The 24192-nt window shown below is 40.1% G+C and overlaps 1 protein-coding gene across 1 annotated transcript in view; it reads right to left on the bottom strand.

Annotated features, from left to right (window-relative positions):
- The window catches only part of MRPS6 (mitochondrial ribosomal protein S6), a 63858-nt gene extending 41948 nt beyond the window's left edge, over positions 1-21910 (bottom strand). The window contains exons 1-2 of the mRNA XM_072970885.1: positions 21839-21910; positions 21391-21735 (exon numbers count right to left, since the gene is read on the bottom strand). Coding sequence (XP_072826986.1) covers positions 21391-21735; positions 21839-21910 — 417 coding nt within the window. The remainder of the gene's footprint in view (positions 1-21390; positions 21736-21838) is intronic.
- Between the last annotated feature and the right edge of the window lie 2282 nt (positions 21911-24192).

Below are 24192 nucleotides of genomic sequence, written 5' to 3'. Positions count from 1 at the left end.
ATTTTCCTAAATTCCTACTACAAATGTCCATCTGTGGTAGTCATTGTACAGCAACCTAGAAATTGTGAAATGACTCTTGGCCTAAAGGGAAACAAGAGATTCCACACAAAAAAACTAGGAACATACAACTTATAACAATCCTAAAATTTTATTCTATTAGCCTGAAGTAAGACATTGAAAAAAAGATTTTTTAGTGTTAAAAAAAGTAACTTCCTTCCTTTCCTTTTCATCAGCCATTATTTCCAAAAGACCCCCCCAAGAGGATAAAGGCACTGACTCAAGGTTTGATTTTGTTGAATATTTTTTCCTTTTAATACTTTCTTGTAGAAAGCAAGGAGAGGAGGGAGGAGAAAAATTTTCTGGAAGACTGAAAAATAATGTGATTATTATCACATCTTCCAAAACTAAATGAAACAGACATTTGTAAGCCATTAGATAATAAATTCTCTTCAATAAATCAATCAGATTGTTTCAGTCCTAGATTAAGAAAATCAATGACAAACAGACATTAAAATTTACCTAAAACTGAGTTTATGAATATGACAGTTTTTCTCCTGGAAAAAGACAAATTCTGAATCTTCAAAGTTAATTGTAATTGTAGCTGGAAGATCAATATGAAAAACACTTTGTTACTCAACCTAATGCCTTCCACATGGTAACTTCTAAAGCGATTTCTCCTTTTATAAGGCATCCTCAGAGTGCAATGCTTTCCTATGCTTGGCAAAGCAGATGCTTTTTCATGAATCTAGACATTTTCCTTTAAGAATTAGGAGCAAACTTATTAAGTCCTACAAATGATACTAAAGGTTACCTCTTTTCAAAACTGTTCAAAATGGACCACAGTACTAATCTCACTGGCAAAGAGCTAAAAGTAATGCCTAAAGATAAATGCTCTACCGAATGAGGTTATTAGGTCTATTTAATAATGCTATCATGTAGAAATGACTCAAACCCATCTTTATGCCTTTTTCAAGTGTAAAGAGCTACAACAATTATACTAAAAAAGCTAAAATCCTTTCTCTTAAAAGCCAGTGTCAGTAATAACTGGCTTGAGTAAAACTGCCATACACAAAAGCATACAATACACTGAAAGTTGGGATTTGTATCACTTCATATTTGCCAAATACTGAAGCTGGTCATATGTCTATGACTACTTTCCCTGCCCTCCAAAACATTCAAGTTATTAAAGAAATACTTTGGACATTATTTAGGAAGAATTGCCTAAATTTTTTATAAAATCTAATCAGATGATTAATAAACATTATTTTAAAGGATGTTTTTAATCTTTCAGTATAAGAGTCAGGTCCTCAACTACAAAGAAACCTGTAGTTGGCAGTTAATGTGAGCCCTGCCTTCAACAGAGCTCTCTGCCATCCAGCATCCAAGCCATACTCTTGCCATTTTGTTCCAATTTACACAGATCTAGCTGTGTAAGCCGAGCTCAATGGTCTGAAGGACCATTTCAGGTTTCACTCTTCCCACTGGCAGTAGTTGACTATGTGTGTCCTCAAGAAGGGACAAATATGGAGTGTTTTTGTTTCTGTGTGGAGAGAAGGTGAAGTGGGATATGTGTTGTAGTGGCTGCTGCAGCAGCTTATTTGTTCAAACAAAGTGCTCAGAAACAAAACCAGCCCTCCTTTCTCCAATCACTAGGAGGCACTGCCAAAATCAGTAACACTGCTCTTCATTGTCAAATACGATGCAAGTCAGATACCTAAGCCATATCCTGCTCCCGGATGAACACGCAGAGTGATCTAACCCCTAACTTCTCTAAAACAGCAGGCAAGCTTGAGAGAAAAGATGTTCTGCCCACAGGAAAGGTAGCAGAGAGTGGCCAAAAACTAGCTCAAGTCCGAGTTCTCAACTCTTTCTGCCTCCTCAGACCCTTCAAAAGCCACTGCTGGCAATCCCCGTGTCTCACTGGATACCATACCAGTCTGTGGGCAGATTTAAGATTTTTTTCAATTTAAACAAAAAATATCCAGAGACCAGCACCTGGTAAAGACTGGAAAAGGAAAAAAAAACAAAAACAAACCAAAAATAGGTCAAATTAGTTTGCAGAAAGACATAAAAATACAATTCAGCCAAATTTCACATTCTAGTCATTAGTAGATTTGTCACAGGTTTGAACTTTCAGGAGAAAAACTGTGTGATTCCTAAAAATGGTTCCAAATAAAATATACAATATAAATTTGGCATATTTTTCCTCATTTTTCTAAAGAAGTAAACATTTTGACAACAAAAATACAATGAACATTATCCACAGTTTATTTTAAGGAAGAATATACACAGAAAAAATTATTCTTCAGCTAAAAATGAAGCTTTTTAATTTATGTTTTTGTATTTCTAGGACTAAGCTGGTTCAAGTTAATGAGTGAGAAATGTGGGACAAGTAATAAAGTAGGCATAGTAATGATAAGTATGTGAGTCGGTTCCACAGTAGTGTATTTTTAAGAAAGCAATTATTTCTATAATGAGAGTAGTATCTGTAGAATGTATAAAGAAATGGTGCCCTGGTTGTGATGGCTAGTGTAATAAATTTAGCCAATTTCAAACACAAGGGTGGTGAATCAGAGAGACTCCCCCACCAGGAAAGGTCTTCCTTCTCAGAAAGTAATAGTTTTGTTGATAGTCCTGCACAAAATTAGAATACAATTTTGGTACTATTTTCATGTACTTGGATGAATTAAATTACAACTGTAGAATTAATCCAAACTGTAGAAGTGTACATGAATATTGGCTGTGTTTGAACAACTAGAAAGAGTAAAATAGAAGACCAAATTTAAATCAGCTACTAAACTCCTTCAGGTAATATAATCAAAATATAATTAGTTATAACCACTAAATCTAACATCTCTCTTCTATTATCCAGGGAAGTAACTAGGAAGTTACTCTGGGACAATCTGTAACTTCCAGCATCACTCTTAAAAGAAGTCATCTGCCATTAAAATTCAAAAAAAGGACAAGAAAAATAATCCCTAAAGCCATCAGGGCTCCAAGTCATAATTCACTCTATGAAGACACGTGGACTAACAAAGGGTAGAACACAGTGACCCTCATAGAGTGACCAAACCATAATCTTTTTAGCTTTGGGGTCGATTTAGAGACCACACAACCACACACTCAAAAGGACAAGCTGAACAGGCAGAGCTTAGTGCTGTCAACAGTAGGCTTGCCAAGTCTTGCTCATTTTCTGATCCAATGGAAAATACTCCCTTTACCAATCAACAATTTAAGGGTTACAGAACATACGGACACCTCGGAAAACTTATTTGGGTAGGTGATGTGATCAGAAAAAAGACAAGCCTCGAAGGGCTGGGATCCAAGCTCTGTCACTTGTTAGCTTCAGAATCTTAGGCAAGTAATAATCTCTATGAGCCTCAACTCTCTCACTTGTAAAATGAAACCGCCACCTAGCTCCTAATGATTTATTAAGGAACAACACACAGTGTGTAATACTGCCTACTGCTACAGGCAGGTGCTCAGTAAATGTCACTTTACCTTCCACAACTTGGATAGACCGGAAGTCAAGGTACTGGCTTCTTTCAAATTAAACTGTCAACTATCCACCAGGCATTTTAGGATCCTCATAAAAGTTATTTATAGATAAAGAACTAAAAAAAATACTGTATTAAATATGCAATTCTCTCACAAATATTTTAAACAGGCTCCCAACCACCTTATCAACCATTAGCTTCAATTTACATCACTTCAAGTACAATACAACCCTTTCTCCAGCCCCAAGTTCACAGAAAATTCTACTTACAGACTTTTCATACACATTTTCACTTTTGTCATCTTGATTCAAAATCCAGTAAAGCAAATTCCACTAATGGAATAGGTTGATGGTGCTTGGTATGGAGTATATACGTACTCATATAAGACCTTCCTCAAACCTCACTTTAAAAATGTAGAGCTTGGTTATGCTAGCAGTGTATCAGTGACACCTGAAAGTGTTTCTAATACAACTGATATGAATTCCAGCCAATTTTAAATTACAAGTGGGCTGAGACAACATTGTATATAATCATATGAGAAAGCAATCCTTAAAACATTTCAAGGAGTTTGCCCTTAAATCTCTTTGGCAAAATATTTCTATTATACCTCCAACCTCGACTATTCAAGTTTTCAAAAGTATGTAAGAAATGTATGAAACCTTAATTGAACTCAAACGGCATCCAAACTATATTCTGAGGGTTTCTAGTCGCCATGTACCATCACAGGGGTGAGAGTCAAGGCAGAGTGAGCAGGATAACTCCAGCATCACCCTACCAACCAGAACAGTTCTACTTTTAGCAAATCATTGCAGCAGGTGGTTGGGAGGGATAGTTTCCCATGTAAGCAAACCAGATAAAATCTTATTCACCTAGAAAAGTTCATAAACCACCAGATTTATTTTATATATATATATAAAATAATATATATATATATATAGTCCCCAAGATATCTTCACTTTAATTTGTTTCTATGAATGTAGAAGTGTGGCTCACAATGTTGTGTTTTTGTTTTCTTTTGTTTCATTTTTTACTTTTTAAAGATGTCTCAGAGAATGAAGACCCTTTGGCTATGGGGGCAACTTTGGAACTCCCACTGGTTTCAACCTTCATGTGGGTATCAAAACATGTGCATGGAGCAAACTCCAATAATCTATTTTTTTTGAGAGACGTGAAAATGTGAAATAACAGAACAGTAATGCCTATGATACCGTATCATGTAATCCCAATGACTAAACATTTGTATTAACTTTTAACGAGAAGAATTTAAGAGGCTCAGCTTCTTGAACTATTATTTGCTTCCAAAAGACTGATTATCAAAGATAAGTGAGTTAGAGATAATGGAGATTAAAAAATAAAAACCTGACAGTGACCAGATCCTAATATCCTGTAGGTACTGTCCCTAGAGTGTAGAGTGCATTAATTTAATCCTCACAACAATTATGGAATAAGTACAGTTATTATGATCATTTTACAGATGAGAAAAGTGAAACCAAGGAGGTAGTATAATGTCCTGGACACAGTTATTTGCATTATATCAGGATATGCACTCCCATCTATTTCTAAATAGCTTCTCTCCTTAATTGTTAGGCAATACTACCTTCCATGAAAAGGAAGTTTATTGATAGAAACATAAACAATACTAATTAATAAAGGACCATGCAACATCATCCATGTTTCAAATGTCTGTGCTTGCAGAGAAAACACCTGAGATGTATATATAACAAATTTTAACAAAACAGACTGCAAACAGTGCATGTGCATAGGATAAAATCCAACTGAAGTATTTACATATGATTATATGTGAAGAATATATTTGATTTAAAGCAAAAGTCCCAGGCACAGGCTTCTAAGTAAGTGAAAACACATAGAGCAGAAAATTCAGGGCTTAGCCAGCTTCTCACCATCCAAGTCCAAGCCTTTTGCCTTCATTCTCTTTATCAGTGTGAATTAGCCCTCCAGAGATTAAAAAAAAAAATAAGTCTCAAAGTCTGTTCTACACCTGACCTTGTTACCATGGGCTATATGAATCTTAGTCAATCTTCCTTCATCTGCTAACTCTCACATCTTTTTAAGACATTAGCTAAAAGAATCGGCTGTATGATATACAGATACGAATTATAGTAAAATCTATAGACCACTGTTCTTACTGAATCAAGTGTTTGTAACCACCTATCCTTTTCTTTGAGAGTATGAGTAATTTGGCTCATCCCCCTTAAAGCTGTTCTACTCTCAATCTTTGTCGTCTCAGAGAATGGCAACTCCATCCTCACTATTGCTCAGGCCAAAAATGATCAGTCATCCTTGAAGGCTTGTTCACTTTTTCTCTCAGCCCACGCAGAATCAATTCATTAGCAAAGTCTGTTGGCTTTACCTCAAAAATAGATCCAGAACCAGACCCCTTATCATCTCAACTGCTAGCACCCTGGTCCAAATCACCATCCCATCTTGTCCAGTTAACTGCCCCAGACTATCAACTTGTCTCCTAGCTCTGGCCCTTGGCGCACTACAGGGCAATAACACAGTAAGCCAATCACCTCTTCACTCGCAACACAGAACATACCAAACACGCCTCTGTGCCTTGACACTGCCACTCCTTAGGCAGGGTACACCCTGCATCCCCAGACTTTCCCAAGACTTGCTCTCCTCTCATTGCTATCTTTGCTCAAAAGTAATTTTCCTAGCCATCTCAATCCTTCCATGTCCTGTTTTACTTTTTTCCCATACCACACAACAGCTTCTAACATACTACAAAACTCCCTCATGTTTACTGTCCCCTCACTACCAGAATGTAAACTCCATGAGGGCAAAGACTCTTGTCTGTGTTATTCACTGATGTGGTCTGTGTCTAGAACCCTGTCTTGAACATTTCAGAAGCTCAAGTGTTTGTTAAACAAATGAGTATTAATGACTAAGTACCTGATTAAGAGTGTTAAATTTCCAATATCCCATATAATCATCAATAAAAAAGTCAGGGTTTTTTAAGCAATAAGAGATGGCAGATGAAAAGGCCAGGAAGGAGTAGAGCATTTCCTCCCCTGCCACAGTGATTAGGAGTCTCCATCAGCTCTGAGAGTGTGCAGAATAGCAAAAGGCAAATCAGACTAGGCAAGAATGCTGCCCTTTATTCAGATACAAATCTCAATCGGTCACAACACAGTAAAAACCTGTGTCTGGAGCCACTTCATCCCACCTACCAAACTACTTCCCTTCACTGTACTAATTTCATTCCAGAATGTGCTCCAGATTTTACCTCTACAGTTGTGAACATCCAGTTCACAATGTGCAGTGTTACACACAGACGGTCCATACACAAGTGCTTCTTGTACTATGGCTGTTCCCATGCAGACAGAAAAGGAAAGGCTGCTATGGGCAAGCAGCACTACCCTTCGGTTCACTCTAAACAAGGCCAAGACTCCTGTTGATGTCAACGCAGGAAGACCCTCTCTCATCTCTGTCCCTCCACTACACTTGAAGAGTTAAATGTTCCCACAAAACTGAAAACATTATATTAATAACTAGCACTTACCAACACGAGTGCAAGGTACCATTTTTACACTACATGTACCAGCTCATTTAATCCTCACAAAAATCCAAAAGGTAGGCATGATAATCATCCTCAATTTACAGATGAGAAAGTTGAGGACATATCAGAGTTACTAAGAGAGTCCAGAAACATCGTCTGTGAAGTAAAGATGAAAAATGTATCCTTTACAACACTCCCTAGGAAGAGATATATTAAAAAGTAGAAATAAACGTAAGTCAGAAAAAAATCTAGCTCATCAATACAGAAGGAATGATGCAATTAGAAAAATCACCATTTGTAATCCCTAAAGAAATAACATCCCCAGGCAATGATACAGTGGATGCTAGAACTCTTAGGTGAAAGGTTGATGGGGGAACTTTAGAATGGATGGATGAGGCTGACAATATTTGCACCCACCAAGACTTAATCTTATCTCTAGAAGGCAGACATATGTGTCTCCTCATGTGATGCTACTCCCAGGAACACTTGTAAAACAAAATACAACCTGAATTTAATCAAATGTCTACCTGCCAGTTCACAGAAAATACCCGCAACAGAACAACACATAAAACGTCAGAAAGTGATCAACCAAATTCAAAGGGAGGAAGGGTAGAAAAGCTATTATAGAGTAAGACTTAAGAGGTCATCAAGTAATTACAACCTGTGAACCTTATCTGCATTCAGATTCAAGCAAACCAAATGCAGAGAAACATGTGAGACAATTCAGGGCATTTGAACATGGATATTAGATGCTGAGGAATTACAGTTAGAGTTAGGTGTCATAAAGGCATTGTGGTTGTTTTTAAAGCCCTTACCTTTCAGATACATACTAAATATTTACAGGTGAATTTTTATATTTGCATTTGCTTTAAAGTACTCCAGCAATTACTGATTCAGAAATATCAATAGATGCCAAAACCAGTGGAAGACTGCTGGAGAAAATATTCGGTCTCAAGTTTGTCACTCCATAAATCACTTAATAATTACTAAAGGAAAAAAGGTACATTTATAATGGAGCAATCTGGTGGATATCACCTAAACCAAATGACTACCTGACATTCCCAACAGTGGGACAAATCGACATGCCTCCTGACATGGGATACTGACATCCCTATTTAACATTCCGGCCAACCATGTTTAACCTATCTCTAATCATGAGAAAGCAACCCGACAAATCCGAATTGAGGGATGCTGCAAAGCAGCAGGACTGAACTCTTCAAAGTGCCACTGTCGTTAATGACAATGGCTTGAAAACTGCTCTAGATCAAGGAGACTAAACAACTAAATGCAGGATCCTTGATTGAATACTGGATTAAAGAACTAAAGAATATCACTGGAATAACAAAAGTAAATTTGAACACAAGTTGAACATTCCATAATTATACTGTATTGATGTCAAATGCGTGTAATGGTTATGCATGCTGTAGTTAGGAACAAAGCCTTTATTCCTAAGAAAGGCACATCAACCATGCCTGCAACTCCCAAATGGTACAGATTTTTTAAAAAGAACCAAAAGGGGGGGGGGACACAAATAAAGTAAATTCGAACAATTAGTAATCTAGGTGAAAAGTATACAGGTGTTAACTGAACAGTTCTTATAACTCAATTCTTAAGGTTTAAAATTTTAAGTTAAAGTTAATATAAAATACTCCAGCATAAATAAATGAGTGAATGAATGAGAAAGGTGGTGGAGATAAAGGAAGAGTGGTAAATGTTCATTAACTGTTGAAGCTGGGTGATGGGTACAATACAGAGACTCACTAAACTAGTCAGTTTTATGTATGCTCAAGTCCATGTCTAATTCTCACTTCTACAAAATGGGAAAAACGCATACTTCAAGTCATCATCATCAAAGTAAGATTATTGAAAGCCCTGTAGGAAAAAAGGAGGCATTAAACAACTGTCACATACTGCCAGTTCTTTCAGGAAAGACTTGAAGACGACCTATAAAACAAAAGCCTGCTGAACTGAATGCATGTTAATTTAACTGCTCCAAGACATCTGCACCGGTCCTGCCCTTCTGCCCCCAGTTAACAGCCATGGCACAGTCCCTCACTGAAGTCTCAGCCTTGCCTGAACACTATAACGAAAACAGAATTTGCCGTTTTGTCCCCTTATCCTGCTGTATTTCTCTTCAGAGCATTGCCAGTGTGTCTCCCTTACTCGAATGTAAGCCCCACAAAAGCTGGAACTGTCCTAGTTTACCACTGTATTCCCCAAACACATGGTAGTGCTGGTACCTAGTAGGCACTCAAAATAGATGTGAAATACTTCCTTAAGTCTAAAGGAATCTTTAGCTCCACTACCAGTATTCTGTGCACTCTTTTTCACAGATGCAGTGATCAAAAGTACAGCTTCCAGTTTGAGACTGCCTTTAGACTTGGCCACTTGCTGAACCGTGTGGTCCCAGGTACCTTTCTGCTTCAGTTTTTTCATATGTAAAGTGGAGATCACACTATCTACACTTCAGATGGCTGAATGTTCAAGGAAGGAAAAAATACACATACACACACACCCTGCTTATTAAACCAGCCACTAAGAATTAGGTATTACAAACCGTAAGATTTATAGAGGTAGAATACCTAACCAGGTCAACTTGGTGGTTTACCTTCATGTTTTCTGTTCTCATCCTACTTGGTTTCAATTTTATGTTCCTAGAAGAACAAAGGCCAAAAAAGTTTCTCATTTTCCCATGTGACTGAGGCCAGAAAATGTAAACACAAGAGTCTTCCTGGTAGACCAGATTCTAATTCTCCCAAGAGGCCAAGTCATAAATTAGAAGATCCTGAAATTGGGATGCTTCCTCAGGCAGATATTTTGTTAGAAAATTTTAAAACTGTCTAATTTTCCTTAAGGTTGGGGAATATAAGATTTTCAAGAAGTGAAAAATAAGACCATAAACAGGATAACTTTATAAAATTTTGAAGGACTGGTAGAAATTATGTCCTGAATTGACCCTAAGAAGTGAACATAAAACTGAGGCATGGTGCTGTAGATTCCAAATGCAGCTGGATTGTTCTCTTGCATTTCCAAGAGAGAATAAGTAGACTGGTATGAAAATTCAGAGAAGTAAGATCAGAACTACTTTCCTTACATGTCAGAAAGTGGGAGATCTTGAAATTACAAGTGGCTTCCAATTATTTCATCCTAATCAGATAAAACATTTAATAAAGGAAATGACATTAGGAGGGATTTTTCACTTTAATCTTACACTGAATTTGCACAAACTCCTGGCCCTCAGGCCATATAAAGAGTGGCATTCCTGAGACCAACAGCACTGCTAGAGTCTGCTGGACTAAAGACCATCCCTGATGGAAATCTGGTGTCTAAGGTTTTCAAGATACTGTACTTCACATAACAGCTTTCTCATATAACTGCTAACAAAACAGAAGGCAAGTAGTATACCAGCAGCAAAAGGATGACAATCAAGACAATCTATAACTGGATCATAAGTTTGCTTAATAACAGTTGAAAAGATTTTTAAAAAGGACACAAGTATAACTTCTCTGTAACATATGCCTAGCAAAGATCTTACCCTCAAATTCAGCTTTTCATTCAGCAGCAGAAACTCACCTTAAATCCTAATCAAAACCAGTACTGAACAATGTCTTATATTCATAATTTGCACATTAGATATCTGAACACAAACTGAAAACAAAGCAGGTATCTGGGACTCTGGTCCACCATCCTTCCAACAGAAGCAAATACTGCCTACTGGTTCCACACAAGGACCCTCCCAGCACCTGAAATCCAAACTGAGCTAAGCCCTGACCACCTGGCAGTGTACTCTTCATACATCCACAGCAATCTGGCTGTTATAGCGGCACGTGGGTTTCTTCACCTGACAAAATTAAAACATTTTAACAGCCAGGGCAGGTGTCAAGAAGACGTTTTAAACACTGAAGTCTAAACAAAGACAAAACCAGGAATTCCTGAGGCTGGGGCAGAAGCAGGCAAATGCCAGTTTATGAGCACTGAGAGACTCCAGGTTGAGGCTTTGTTAGTAAGTCCCTGCTTTCACTTGCAATCCCATTTTTAAACTCTCATCCACACCAATCTCTACTGAAGTATTCCCAAAGTGGGTAGGACTCCCTTAACAAGGGCACTGTAATTATAGCAAAAATGATGGGTGGGGAGTCGGGGGAGGATGGTAGTGTACCAAACCAGATCAACTGTACCCTGGACTTGAAAGCTAGGGAAGAACAAACTGGACCTGAGTTTATTTCCAATTTGCTGTTAGATCTGGAGTGGGAGTGGGGAAGTAACAAATACAAAAAGGGAAAGTCAGTCAAGGTAATAACTTGGCTTCCATTCTATGGAAACATGAAGGCTGGCCAAAAATAAAAATATTGTATCATCCTCTTACTCTATACTCTTGACTAGAAGAGCAACTAGTTTTTTTCATAGTAATATTATATTCCAAGGATTATATGTCATATAAGCTCATGTGAACCTCATAGATATACCCTGAGCAAAAAGTGTCATTTTCTAGATAAAAGTAGTCTTTTCCAGGAAGCAGTATTTCATACCTCTAAGACTTCAGTACACTGGGTATAAACCAAGCTACACTAATGCATGCTTAAAGTGAGCAATCACCCAGACATGCAAAGTGGACTATGAAGACCAATTTCCGACAGCTTACACCAAGTCATGCTTCAGTCTTTGTGCAACTCTCTGAAATCTACACATGTACTTTAGCCTAAATGGGCATACATAGTCCACTAGTCCAAAACTAGAAATTGATACTACTTTTAAGAATTAAACATGTTTACAATTTACTAAGTAATTACCAGTCATATTGTAAATCAATAGCCAATTAACAAGGTGGGTTTTGTCAATGTGTAAGCAGCAATTTTTGAAACCTAAATGCTAAAGGAGGTCTAAAGGTAACTAAGCATGTCTTTAAAGAACCTCAAAAGCCCTGCATCTAAATGAGAAATTACAAGATGGTAGCCATATCTGACCAACAGATACATTTCATTAGGTCCATGGTGCTTAAATATTTTTAGTTGCCAACATCTTAAAAATCAGACTTCTTGTAAAATCTGGGTTTCTGGCTAGGAACAGAATAAGAAAAGGACAAGGTGGCAAAAACCAGGCCCACACTCCCATGGCAATTGGACTGTAGCAGCAAGCACCAGTACCACCAGCACACACAGGCACCCTCAGCAGCTCTTCCATTTTGCCACAGGCCCACCCAACCCCTTCCAATCTTGAATTACAATACTCCAAACAATGACACGGTAATCTAAGGCTGATTCATACTTACCCATAGTATAAGAATTCAACATACAACCTGTCTATTCCTTAGACAACTTTATTAAACAGCTTGTATTAACCTATGAATACATTCGTACTTCACACTGCCATCTCCAAACACAATGAAAATGATTTAAAAAGTTACCACCATTACTATTCTTCTTGGTCACATTCTTGTTTCTTCATTATACAGTCACACACACATTTCTCAACTCTGCTTCATACAGTGCCCAATACCCTATACCGCCCCGTATCTCATTATGCAGCTTCAGAATAAAATAATCAGGTACCAAAAAAGTCACAAATTAAGTCTGAAACAAAGTTGGATTTAAAAGACTAACAGTTACATACACATGAAAAAAAAATGTCTCTTATAAAGGGTCTTACTTTGGACTTGGTCACAAGTACCCCTGGCTTATAAAACAATTACTAAAAAAAAATCAAACATGTTAATGACATATATACATTTCAGCCAACATTTGCTATAATGCAAAATAATACTATTTTATTTTAATTCCAGGAATGGAAAGAATCTTAAAATCAATTAAAAAGAAAGATATGTTTCAATACATTGCTGCATCAAAAAATGAAAAGTAAAATACTAACTGAAAATACCATGTAGCAGCAGAAATCGATGGGCTATATAAATCCATCTGCTCCATGTGTTGATTCTATTGAGAAGGGGTCATCCCTAAAGCTTCAGCAGTTTGGCAGTTAGCAATCAAACATTTACTGAATAGATTAAAATACTAAGTTTTCCCCCTACTTGCCTCAAATCACCTTGATACAGCCTATCAAAAGTAATTCTTTTTAGAGTCTTCCCATTCTTCACTTTTCCCAATCGTCTCACTTAAATAATACACTAAGTCTTAACTAAGTACTAGTTACACAGGGTCAGATAGGAGACGAACACAAAGCCCACATGCAAAGAGTTTAGTTCCTGATGAGGAATCCCAGTGCACACAGCCTGGCAAAGGCTGGTAGCTGCTGAATAAACACTACTTATCTGTCTAACAGAGAATCTGTTCTAAGAGGTGAGTTCATGGGATCCCTCACAAATACATTCTACATCTCACAGTTGCAAAACCTCAACCTTGTTCATTACTGTGCAAGTTATTATGCAGTATGCCTCCTGTCCACTGATTCAAAAATTTTTAAGCAAGCACTGTATTCCAGGTTTGACTCAGTCTTGGATTCTGGCAACTTACATGTAATAAATTTCTTTTGGAGTCTCTTCATCAATAAAGTGGGAATAATGAAAAACTGGACCAAAAAGTTTGATAACTTGCCTGAGATCACAAAGCTACTTTAATGACATACTGAACACCTACCACTTCCAAGATCATGTTACCATTTTATCTTCAAACACTCCCCAACTGAGGGATTGCTCCCATTTTACAGATAAAGAAATGAGGATCCAGAAGTGTTAAGATTCCTAGGAGGTAGGTGCCAGGAACCAAAACCAGGTTCACTGTCTCTAAAGCTCTTTCTACTCTCCCAGTGCCAGTTCTTTGTTTATTCCAACGTAACACAGCCAGTATCTTCATTTCAGATCTTATGTTCTTCTATTCATTAAAAAAACAAAAATCAGAGCATGTACTGAAGCAGAAGCCTGTGTAGCCAAAACAATCATATCCAAAAGAAAGAAGTAAAAAGGGATTAAAGCTAAAGTAAGAAATCAAGAAAATCATACATACATACCTTAAACACTTTATTTAAGTTAAACACATAAATGTATATTCATCTGCCAATCATAACATGGGGTCAAGCACTTGGAGAATGGGGTCGATGATGTGGAGCTCCTTGCTCACTGACGTTCCTTCTGCTTGATCTAAACCATATCTAAAAATGCATCATCTACAATCTCCATTCCAGCTTCATTAGAGTGGAAAGCTTTAAGAAATCCTTGTAAAGCAGTTTACATGTAGAATCATCCTGGACTACTGTTGTTACTCTTCCTCCAAAACTTTTAGTTATTGCAGCCATATCTAATTCTACAGCCATTATTTTAGTGACTCACCTTTATCAAGGTTTTCCAGGGAATCCAACTCAGTTTTCAAGGGTAAAAAAAGTTTGCACTCATTTCTTCAGTTTACATGATATTTAAGTTATTATAAAAGCAAAATGACCTGCCATGAAATAGTCTTGGAAACCAACATAACTTCTGGTAAGCACACAACTCCACCAAAGGGCACTGACTTGAAAGCAACTTACTAACACAAGAGACCAGCAGGCTACCTCATATCTGAGAACTGTCTGAGAGAGATGAGAATAGTGACCCCCATAAGGCAGGTAAGTGAGCACTGACCTATGTGCAAAGCAGAACAGAGGACAGAAATGAAAGACCTGACCCTCAAGAATATGTAACCTTGCAAAAGGAGATACGGAACATCCACCGATTAACTGTAATATAAAATAGAAAGTGGTCCCTGTGATCAGACACAGAAACACACCGTGCAAGTCCAAAGGAGAGATTATACTTCTAACAGTGCAAGCCCTCAATATTTGTTTCATGTACTAAATAGTTAAAACATGAACTTGAGGCACATTATCATGGAGATGATGGGGTAACACTGGAAAGCATTCCAAGAAAAGCAGTGTGACACAGGCACCAAATAAAAGGGAATGGTATTTACAGGGATCTGCAGCAGCTTTCTTTACTCAGTACTATATGAAATGGAGAATGAAATAGATAAGGTTTAGTTAAAAAAAAAAGGTTGGCATCATATTACAGGTGGCCTTGGATGCCATACTTTGTTCTGAATTATCTTTGAAAAAGAGCATTATTTCTGAATGTGCTGTAATTTGGCAACGATGTTGACACAATCAAGTGACAGGAGAAAGTAATGAAATAATCAGAAATGGTCACTATACAATGCTTTGTATTACTTCCTTATTAAAAACACATCCCAATTCAATATTTCAAGAACTTATATTTTTGCACCCTAAAAAGTGTATTTACAGACATTAATTATCCTCCCCCTCAGTAGAATGTTAGAGAGACCAGCTAAGAAACTGCAAGAATCCAAGAAACATGAGTGGTTCAACTAGGGCAGAGAAGAGACTATATGGGATTGAGAGTGCAGCAATAAAAGAGCTGGACTTGTTCAGCCCCAGGTACCAGAAAACAGAGAAGCCATGAACAGAAGTAAGTTAGATGAAGTTTTGGAGTAAGCCACTCATTCAGTTTGAACCGCACTAAATTTGCAGTGCCCAGGGAACATCCAGGAAGCTACAGGCAGCACAGGTGAGTACAAAGTGCCAGAGTTCTTGGCTTATTGCCAAAAAAAAGGCAAATCATGTGAAGGTCAAACTATATGAAGGTCAAAGGTATAGTACTACATAAAGAAGAGTGAAAGAAGGAATCAAAGCAGAAATCTCAGAAAACAGCAGCATAAGAAGCTAAGAGAAATACTGAACCTGGGAAATCATGTGTCTCTATACTCTAAATCAAGGGTCAGCAAATTTCCTCTGTAAAGGACCAGATAGTAAATACAAATAAATGAACAGGGTTATGTTCTGACACATCTATATTTATGGACTCTGATATCTGAATTGCATATAATTATCATATCATAAAATATGATTCTTCTTTTAATTTTTTTCCTTACTAAAAGTGTAAAATCCTTAACTTCACAGGCCATACAAATGCAGGTGACAGGTTGGAGCTGGCCTACGGACCATATAGTTTGCCAACTTGTCCAAGTTAAAGTAACAAGGAAATAGGACTGAATTAACTGTCCTTTTCCAAATTTCTAAGGGTATTTTTTTTTTAGATAAACTGACAACATACCACATTCATTAAAGTTGAATGATTTCCTTAAATCTGACTAATTCCTTAAATGTGATTCCCCTAAGAGATTACATGTGTTGACAACAATCCCTGTTGGTTTAGAACTGCCTTCCACTAAAAAATATGAAAACAAATATATGTATGTATATGCATGACTGTGACATTGTGCTGTACACCAGAGACTGACACATTGTAATTGACTGTACTTCAGTAAAATAACAATAAATAAAAGAATTGCTTTCCACTAAAAAGATGTATACCTTATTTTGAACAGATAAATTCTACCTGTACTATAAATACAATGAAGGTACTAGATGAAAAACATTACTTTAGAATTCCCTAATTGCTTTCAAACTCTTAGTTCTGTTTTAAATTATTTTATAATCTAAAGGTGAGAAGATTCAATATCAATCTGCATATGAAACATCTAGATTTTAAAAATCAATAAACACTGTTTTGAATGTGTGAGTTACGATTAACAGGAAAAAATATTTAGTGCAGAATGTCAAACTTCTGACAAGCAGTCTTCATACATACAAACCATGTCTGGTAAGGAAGGACTCCTTACCCCCAAGCCACTCCTGGTACCTTAGCTGTAGCTCAGGGGCAGGAACAGGACTCCTTCTTCAACCACTTGCTGCGGCAATAAGCTGTAACCCAAGAAAACTTTAGTACCAAGTGAAAGTACAACAAGGCTCAAGTCTTTCATTTCAGGATAACTATTTTAAGTTGCCTGATTTCAAGCAGACAAAACACAAAGGGTGACTATTAAAGATACAAGCTAAGCTGTTAAGGGAGGGCCCATGAGAAGGGAAAAAAAGACTAACTTAGCCAGCTGACAGCTAGAACAAAGACATCTCCATTTGAACTTTTCTCTGCCACCACCTGAACAGAAATATCACCGGTTCCTAGTTATCGAATGTTGCCAAGCAAGCCAAGCTACATCACCTAAGGGTGGCCAGTCCCATACCTGAGTTCATTAGCACTCTGTGCCTCCGAAGAGTATCTAAAATGCAAACATTTTTTAGGTATTTCTTCCACAAGATTGTAAACTTGGATACAACTCTAGAATACACAACTATTGCCAGTTTATCTAATCAAAATGGCTTGACTCAGAAGAAACAGAAAAGACTCTTCACTGCATAATCAGAAAACCTACTGCTTTGTATGTTTTTAGGAACTAGAACTACACTTGTATTTCTAAACGTATAAAACCCAACTCATAAATTAAGCTCAGTACATCATAAAACTCTTTACTTACAAAAAACTATTTCAATGAATTAGAATTAAAAATATGATTTTCAATGAAATTAATAATTAGAGATACTGAAAGTAAAATAACTTGTGAAATCTGTTTTAATGAGAAAGAATTTAAAGATGTGAAAAGTAGCTACTTTTATTTCTATTACAAAAATATATACAAGATATATAAATGGTATTTTATTTTATACACCTGCATTCACTTAGAATGAAACTATCATTTACATCATTAACCTTTAATTCTTCATGTAAAAATTCCTGAGTAACAATGAGAAGATTTCAGGAAAAAATACCTTCCCAGGGCTTTCACAACTCTAAATATGCCAACTGTGATCATCCTCTGGGCAAACATAATAAGACATGATAATTAAAGTGCTCCTAAAGTGAGTAACCAAAGAATATAAATGTTCTGCATAAATCTTTTTTTATCCTCAAAATTCCTCTTCCTGATCCCATCCCAAACGTAAAAATTTTCTACAACGTTTACACAGCTTTTTCTAGGCTTCTCAACACAGTATGTGGCCTTAGAATTCATAAACTGGCAATTCAGTTCTATCTTCTACCTTGATGAACTAAGTATCAATCTTTCAAATCTAACTTCAGAGTGAAATCAATGGACTATAAGCCATTTCTCAGACTCTGGAGAGAAGGAACCTCAGTAATCAGTGTCAGATCCCACCCCTCAATCTACCCCTCCTCTATCTACCAGAACATTCTCATTGCAAGAGGTCAGGAGGTGGAGAGAAAACTCGCCCTCTCACATGAAACTGGCTTCGTTTTCAGCTGTTAGGAAAGATCTACCCAACGCTGAATTGACGCCGCCTGGAACCTGCAGCTTGTGGTCTCTCCTCTGTAGCCTATGTCCTTCCATACTACAGCATTGAATACTGTGTTTGCCAGAGTGAAAAAAAACTCTTCTGATACAGGCACAAGACTTCCAAAATCTTTTTATTCTGGAGACTCTTCTATAAATGGTCTAAGACTGGTCTAAGCAACCACCTTTTCAAATGGCTTTAGTCATCAACTTTAAAGGCCTAATTTTGCAACATCCACTACTTCACTGCATCAATTTTTAGAATTTAACCTCACTTTTACCTACTTTTCATGCTAAATTACAAGAAGGGGGAATACCAAAATAAGACAGCTGTATATACACACATTACAGTAGAAGTCAAGCTAAATGGCACCTGCAAATAAACTTCTTCTTGGGAGGATTGATATCTACACTCATAAGGGCACAAACTTGAAAGTGCAACAAAAGCAGAGATCCATTATAATTGCCTCCCAGTTGTAAACCGAGAAAGAAATAGCACTGTAACTTCTAAGTGACTAACGCACAACTGTATCGTTCAATAAGGACTCATTCTACATACTACACCCTGAAGTCTTTCAATGGGGACTCCCACACGAGACGCTGGTACAACACAGTGGGTCTCCAACACAAGAAACGCTGTGAGAGCCTCACAACAGCATCTGCATCTTAAACTTTAATACTCTTGTATGCTCAATGTTAAAGAATCAAGCTTGGAGTCAAATAAAATAAAACAGTAGGGAAGGGGAAATAATACACTTTAAAGAGACTAGAAATGCTCTTCAGGCTTATAGAGTATCACAGGAAAAAAACAGACAGGAAAACCTTTCCGGAAATCCAAGAAAAGGCTGCAAAAACTACCATCTCTCAATTTCTCAATGTCTGTTCTAAAGCTGTCTAACATAGTGTATTTCCTCAATTCCAAGATACATAAATGATTTGGGAGAGGAGGAGAAGGACAATAAGCCCTTAAAGGGGTAAACTTTAAGAGGTACACATTTTAGAACCTAAAAATATAAATATGTGACTTGAAATTGAGGAGTTACCTACAACAGGCAATCTGCAGCAGAGCTACAAACCGCCGCATATTAGAAAGGAGAGGCTTCCCTAGCGCCTGCCAAAGCTCATGGTGGCATTTTTCATTCATTTTCCCTAAAGTATTGATCTTACTTTAGAATCCAATTTTCCTAAATCGAAAGCAACCAAAACTATTCAGAACCAAGTCTTTGTGATTGTTACACATTGACAACCTACTCAAAAACAAGCTTTGTCAACAATAAGTTAAAAAAAAAAAGTTTATTTGTTGTTTAGTCTTACTTTATTTAGATCAAGGGGTTCTTCAACACAACTTCATCGTTGTTACAATGTCCTATCTGCAGCCATGGAGGCCTCTGCCTCCAGGGAGGATTTCACCTTGATTATCTGTAAAGGTTTCTTTTTACCCCCTGCCCTCTTGCCAGGATTTCAAGGAAGATAAATTGAATTATTATTTTAACCAAACTGCATTTCTGTGGCTTATCTTAATTCGAGTAAAAAGTATACGCTCCACACCAAAGTCTGTGAATCCTACTTGTAACAGGATAAAAAAACAAAAACAAGAAACATAGTGGAAATACATGTAACTAATACACTTAAAGCCTTGTTAACAAATGTACAGTACTTGGCAGCTATGCTAAACACAAGGAAGAGTTCAGAGTCTTCATTTCAAAGGTTCATGGATACACTGACTCTTCAATGATACCTGTTTCATCCCTAAAACAAGGTGAAACAAAAGAAATTTCAAAACCTGCATTTCCCAGATTCTGGTATCTCCTAAAAAGCGTAAGTTAAAGGGAGGGCTTAAACAATTACCACATAATTTAAAATGTTTCCTTTTTCGTAACGTGCTCTACTTCTCTTCATTGTTCCTATTCTTTCTAAGCAGTGTCCTAACATAGAGAAGGGCCAAGCTGGGGGTAATACTCAGGAGGCTAAACAATGCAGTCTTCTCCTAAATTAGAGGAGAACAAGCTTGAGGACACAGTGGTATACCAGACCAGACTCCCAAACCTGATCAAGAGGCACTGGTGTCCTCTCCCACGACACAATGTACAAAAAAGTAGGGATTTTCCAATGCTCTGTGATTGTTAGTTTCTCAACAGCGCTTGAACCGAGACCCTAGGCTTAAGTTCAACCAAACTTCCTACACAGCTCTTCTTCAGAATTGACCCAAAGTATAAAATGTGTCCAAGTCTCTGGCGCTGTAGGAAGCCATGTATCCAAAGTTCGAACATAGGTTTTTTTGTTTTTGTTTTTAATACCTGCAAGAGGAGTTAAAAAAAATAAAATAAAATAAAATAAAATCATACACCACGCTCTACGTTACCCAATTCACGGAAGAACGGGGATTTCGGCGACGGCTTGAGGAGTACCTGACCCAGAACAGAGAACGAAGGGCTGCCTCCGGGCCGCGGGTCCCTGTCCTCGGCCACACCATTACCTGAAGTGAAAGGGCTGCAGGATCGCTTATCATCCCTCCAAACCTGAAATCCCCTACCTCAAGAGCAATCAAAAGCAGGGGGAGCAAAGTTTCTTCCGGAAGGCGCAAAAAAGGCCACAACTTGGATGAATGAAACTGGGCTAAGGGCACTCGGAGCAGGATTTTCGCTGAAGTCAGAAAAAGAGATGTCAAAGATTTTTTAACGTGAGCCGGTTATACGCGGCCGTGGTCCAGACAACTGCACAAACACGCTTGGAAGAAGGTTTTATTGAGCGCGGACGGTTCCGGAGCGGCCGGCGGGCGCTAGAGTGGAGGCGGGCGGCGGAGGCGGAGGCGGGTGGGCGGCGGAGCGGGGCCGGAGCGGGCGGCGGCGGCGGCGGCGGCGGCGGCGGCGGGGCCGGCGACGAGGCAGCTTCGCGACGACAGGGACGGGGCCGGGGCCAGGCGCTGGCGCGTGTCCTCCCGCGGACCTTCCACTGGACTCCCGCGGGCCGCCCCGCCCCCCGTCCCCCGCCCGCCCGGCGGCCGCGTGCGAGGCACACCCTCCCGCGGCCGCGCTCCCGCGCCGGCACACCCCCGCCTCCCGCGCGCACGCGGCCTCGCCGGGCCAGCCGGCCCCACGCGCGCCCCCTCAGCCCGGACGCCCGCCGCCCGCCCGCCCGCGACCCCGGCTCCCTCCCGTCCGCGCGGGGAGGGCGGGAGGCGGCGGCCTAGAGGCTTCGGGAGCGCCCGCGCGGGAAGGCGGGCACTGAGGGGAAGGTCACTTACCCGCTGCATGGCTTTCAGAATCAAAGCCAGCTCGTAGCGGGGCATACCCGAGCGCACAGCGCGCAGCTCCGAACCGAGCCGGCTCCGGGGACGTACGAGGTCGGGGGCCGCGGGGACCAGGCGGGGGACTGCGCCGGAAGGCTCCCAAGCGGCGAAAGCACGCTCCGGCCGCGCGAGCCCGGGCTTAAAGGCTCTGGCAGCTGCGCAGACGGCCCGCCACGCCCCCCGGCGAGCCACGCCCCCGCGCCCCACGCCACGCCCCCTCCTTAAGGCGGCAGTGCCGCGCCCCCTCGACAGCCCCGCCGCCCCCGCCGGGACCCCAAGCTCTGCCCAACCCGGCAGCCACTGCGTGTGGGAGGCAATGTGGGTTCGGCCCGGAGGGAGGCCAGCCGGAGCTACACGCCCCCTCCGACCCCACCGCCGCCGCCCCTGCTGCTGCGCTACGTACGGTTCTCGAACCAGCTGGAACTTTCCATGCCTTCCGTTTCATCCTGGGCGGCAGGCGAGCGTGCGCCCCCATGTGCGCGTGCGCTGCGGTGCGGTCTGGTCTGTGCGCGCACCCCTACCCCGCGATTCCGCGGCGGTGGGGGATTTCTAGGCGGCCGAGCTGCTGGGTGCGGGGTCTCGGCCGGACTGGGGGCTCTCTCCGCCTACGACTGCACACCAGGATTTCGGAACGTTCTCGCTTGGGTCTACGCCCCCCGCGCTGGGGAGTCAGGGCTGGCGGGGGATACCCGGGACGGCCTAACCCTCGCGCCCCCAGCCCACAGCTCGTCGTCCCGGCGCGGCCGCGGGCGCAGCTTCCGGGGGCCCCCTCCCTAGCGAAGTGGGCGCAAGGCGAAGGCTGTGGGCCGCTACGTGCAGATCGGGTTGTGCCCCATCCCTCGCCGGCTGCCTGACCTTGGGCAGCCTCCTGCGAAAAGAATGTGAAGGGCACCTACTTCCCAGTGATGTGATGTCTTTGAGTGAGCTGATGCTCATAAACCGCTGAGAACGATGCCTGCACGGACGTAATGAGGGCGCTGCATGGGCATTTGTTGTGCAAGCTGGGCCTTACCCACGTGTTGTTGCCAAGGGTAGACTAATACTTTGGCTCAAACCAATATTCTTTAAATGTTTACTGGGCATTCATTTAGAGGATCAGCTGAATGCTTGGAAAGTCATTTAATAACCGTCTGGGATCGTGCGCGTGCCCTGGAAGGAGGGGAGTCTTGTCCTGCCTTTCCCTGACTCACCCGCACCCCTCGTGCACCCTCCCCAAACATGCACACAGGGCTCACCTCTCCCTCCAGCCTTTGGCTGTACACTCCCTGACAGTTGTACTAAATGCATTTTTCTCCATCTCCACTCTTGGAACTGTCGCCCCTGCCCATGCTTAGCCCATTCAAAGGGTCTGTAGGTGAAATGTTTGTCAACTTTAAAGTGCTTTAATAATAGGTAAAACTTACTGAGCACTTACTGTGTATCGGGCACCATGCTCCAGCTTTTACATGTGTCTCATAAAAATCTCACAACAGCGCTATGAGGCAAGAACTAATATTAACTCCACTTTAGGGATTTAGAAATACAGGCACGCAGAGGTTATGTAACTAGCCCCAGGTCAAAGAGTAATAGGACAAAATTTGGATCCAGACTATATGGAGGCTGAGCTCACACTCAAGTAGATTTACCATATACTCTATGTAAACCAAGAATAAAGAGTCCCTTTGTCGCCTTATCCAGACACCTTACTATTTTTCATTCCTTACCACCCAGCCACCACCAAGGATAAGGATGGTTTGAACACCACCCCTTCTGTGATATCTGGGGTTTTGATATTTTCTATTCTAGGACTTCTCCACCACCCATATCGTTTCAAAGAAATCTATACAGATATTAATACAAATTACCTGGTTAGTTTAATCTCATCTTTGGTTAGGAAGTGTAGAATATTATAAGTAAATAACAGAAAGAAAAAGGAATTTCTGGACTTTCAGAAGTGAGCTACAGGTTTTCCAGGATGGTCCCTACTTCAGCTGTCCCTCCTGTCATCAACCACATTTCCCAGGTTGGGAATGAGAACATAAGGACCTGGAAAAAATATGCCGAAGACCAGAGCAATATCAGGAGCTGACATCAACTTTTAGCATTTCCTCTTGGAAGTGCCATAGTTCCCCCTAATGCCCAGGAGTTAGTGAGAATCTGGCTTCTTCCTCTACTCCTCCTTCTAACCTGACATGTAGTGTAAGGAAATTAGCCTGATTGCACAATGCCTCAACACAGCGCGTGTGTGCGTTAGCATGTGTGCGCGCACGTGTGCGTGAGGGCGCACACACACACAAAACTCTTCCAGTCTGGTGACTGCCCATGGGCTCATTCCATTTCTTCCAAAAAGGAGAAAAAGGAAAATTATACTCCTTTAATTATCTGAAATGCTGATTAAAACATGTCCCCTGCAATGAAACTTGCAAGTTACGAACTAGCCCTTATTCAGTAGCTGTTTACTGTTCCACATTTTGGGGCAAGGGGTGAGGGGGGAAGGTTAATAAACCTTATACCCTTTCAATTTTTTTTAAAAGCACATCAACAAAATACTGGTGGGTTCATGAAAAGATAATAATAAAGTCATAAAGAATGCTGCTGCAAATTTAGTGTCTTCCTACTATAACTACAAATTTATATTCACCAAAAAGGTTTTTTGAATTTTGTACTATGTATGATCAGCATTTAGAATTATAAAACATTTTTGTGGCATTAATGTATTAATTTTTAAAAATTACTCTGATACTTAGGAATGTTTAATGAAGGAGTGAAATATCTGTA

This window comes from Vicugna pacos, chromosome 1 (genome assembly GCF_048564905.1).
Source record: "Vicugna pacos chromosome 1, VicPac4, whole genome shotgun sequence".
Lineage (NCBI taxonomy): Eukaryota > Metazoa > Chordata > Mammalia > Artiodactyla > Camelidae > Vicugna > Vicugna pacos.
Note: the sequence above shows the minus strand (reverse complement) of the source record. Positions and strands in the feature narration are given on the sequence as shown.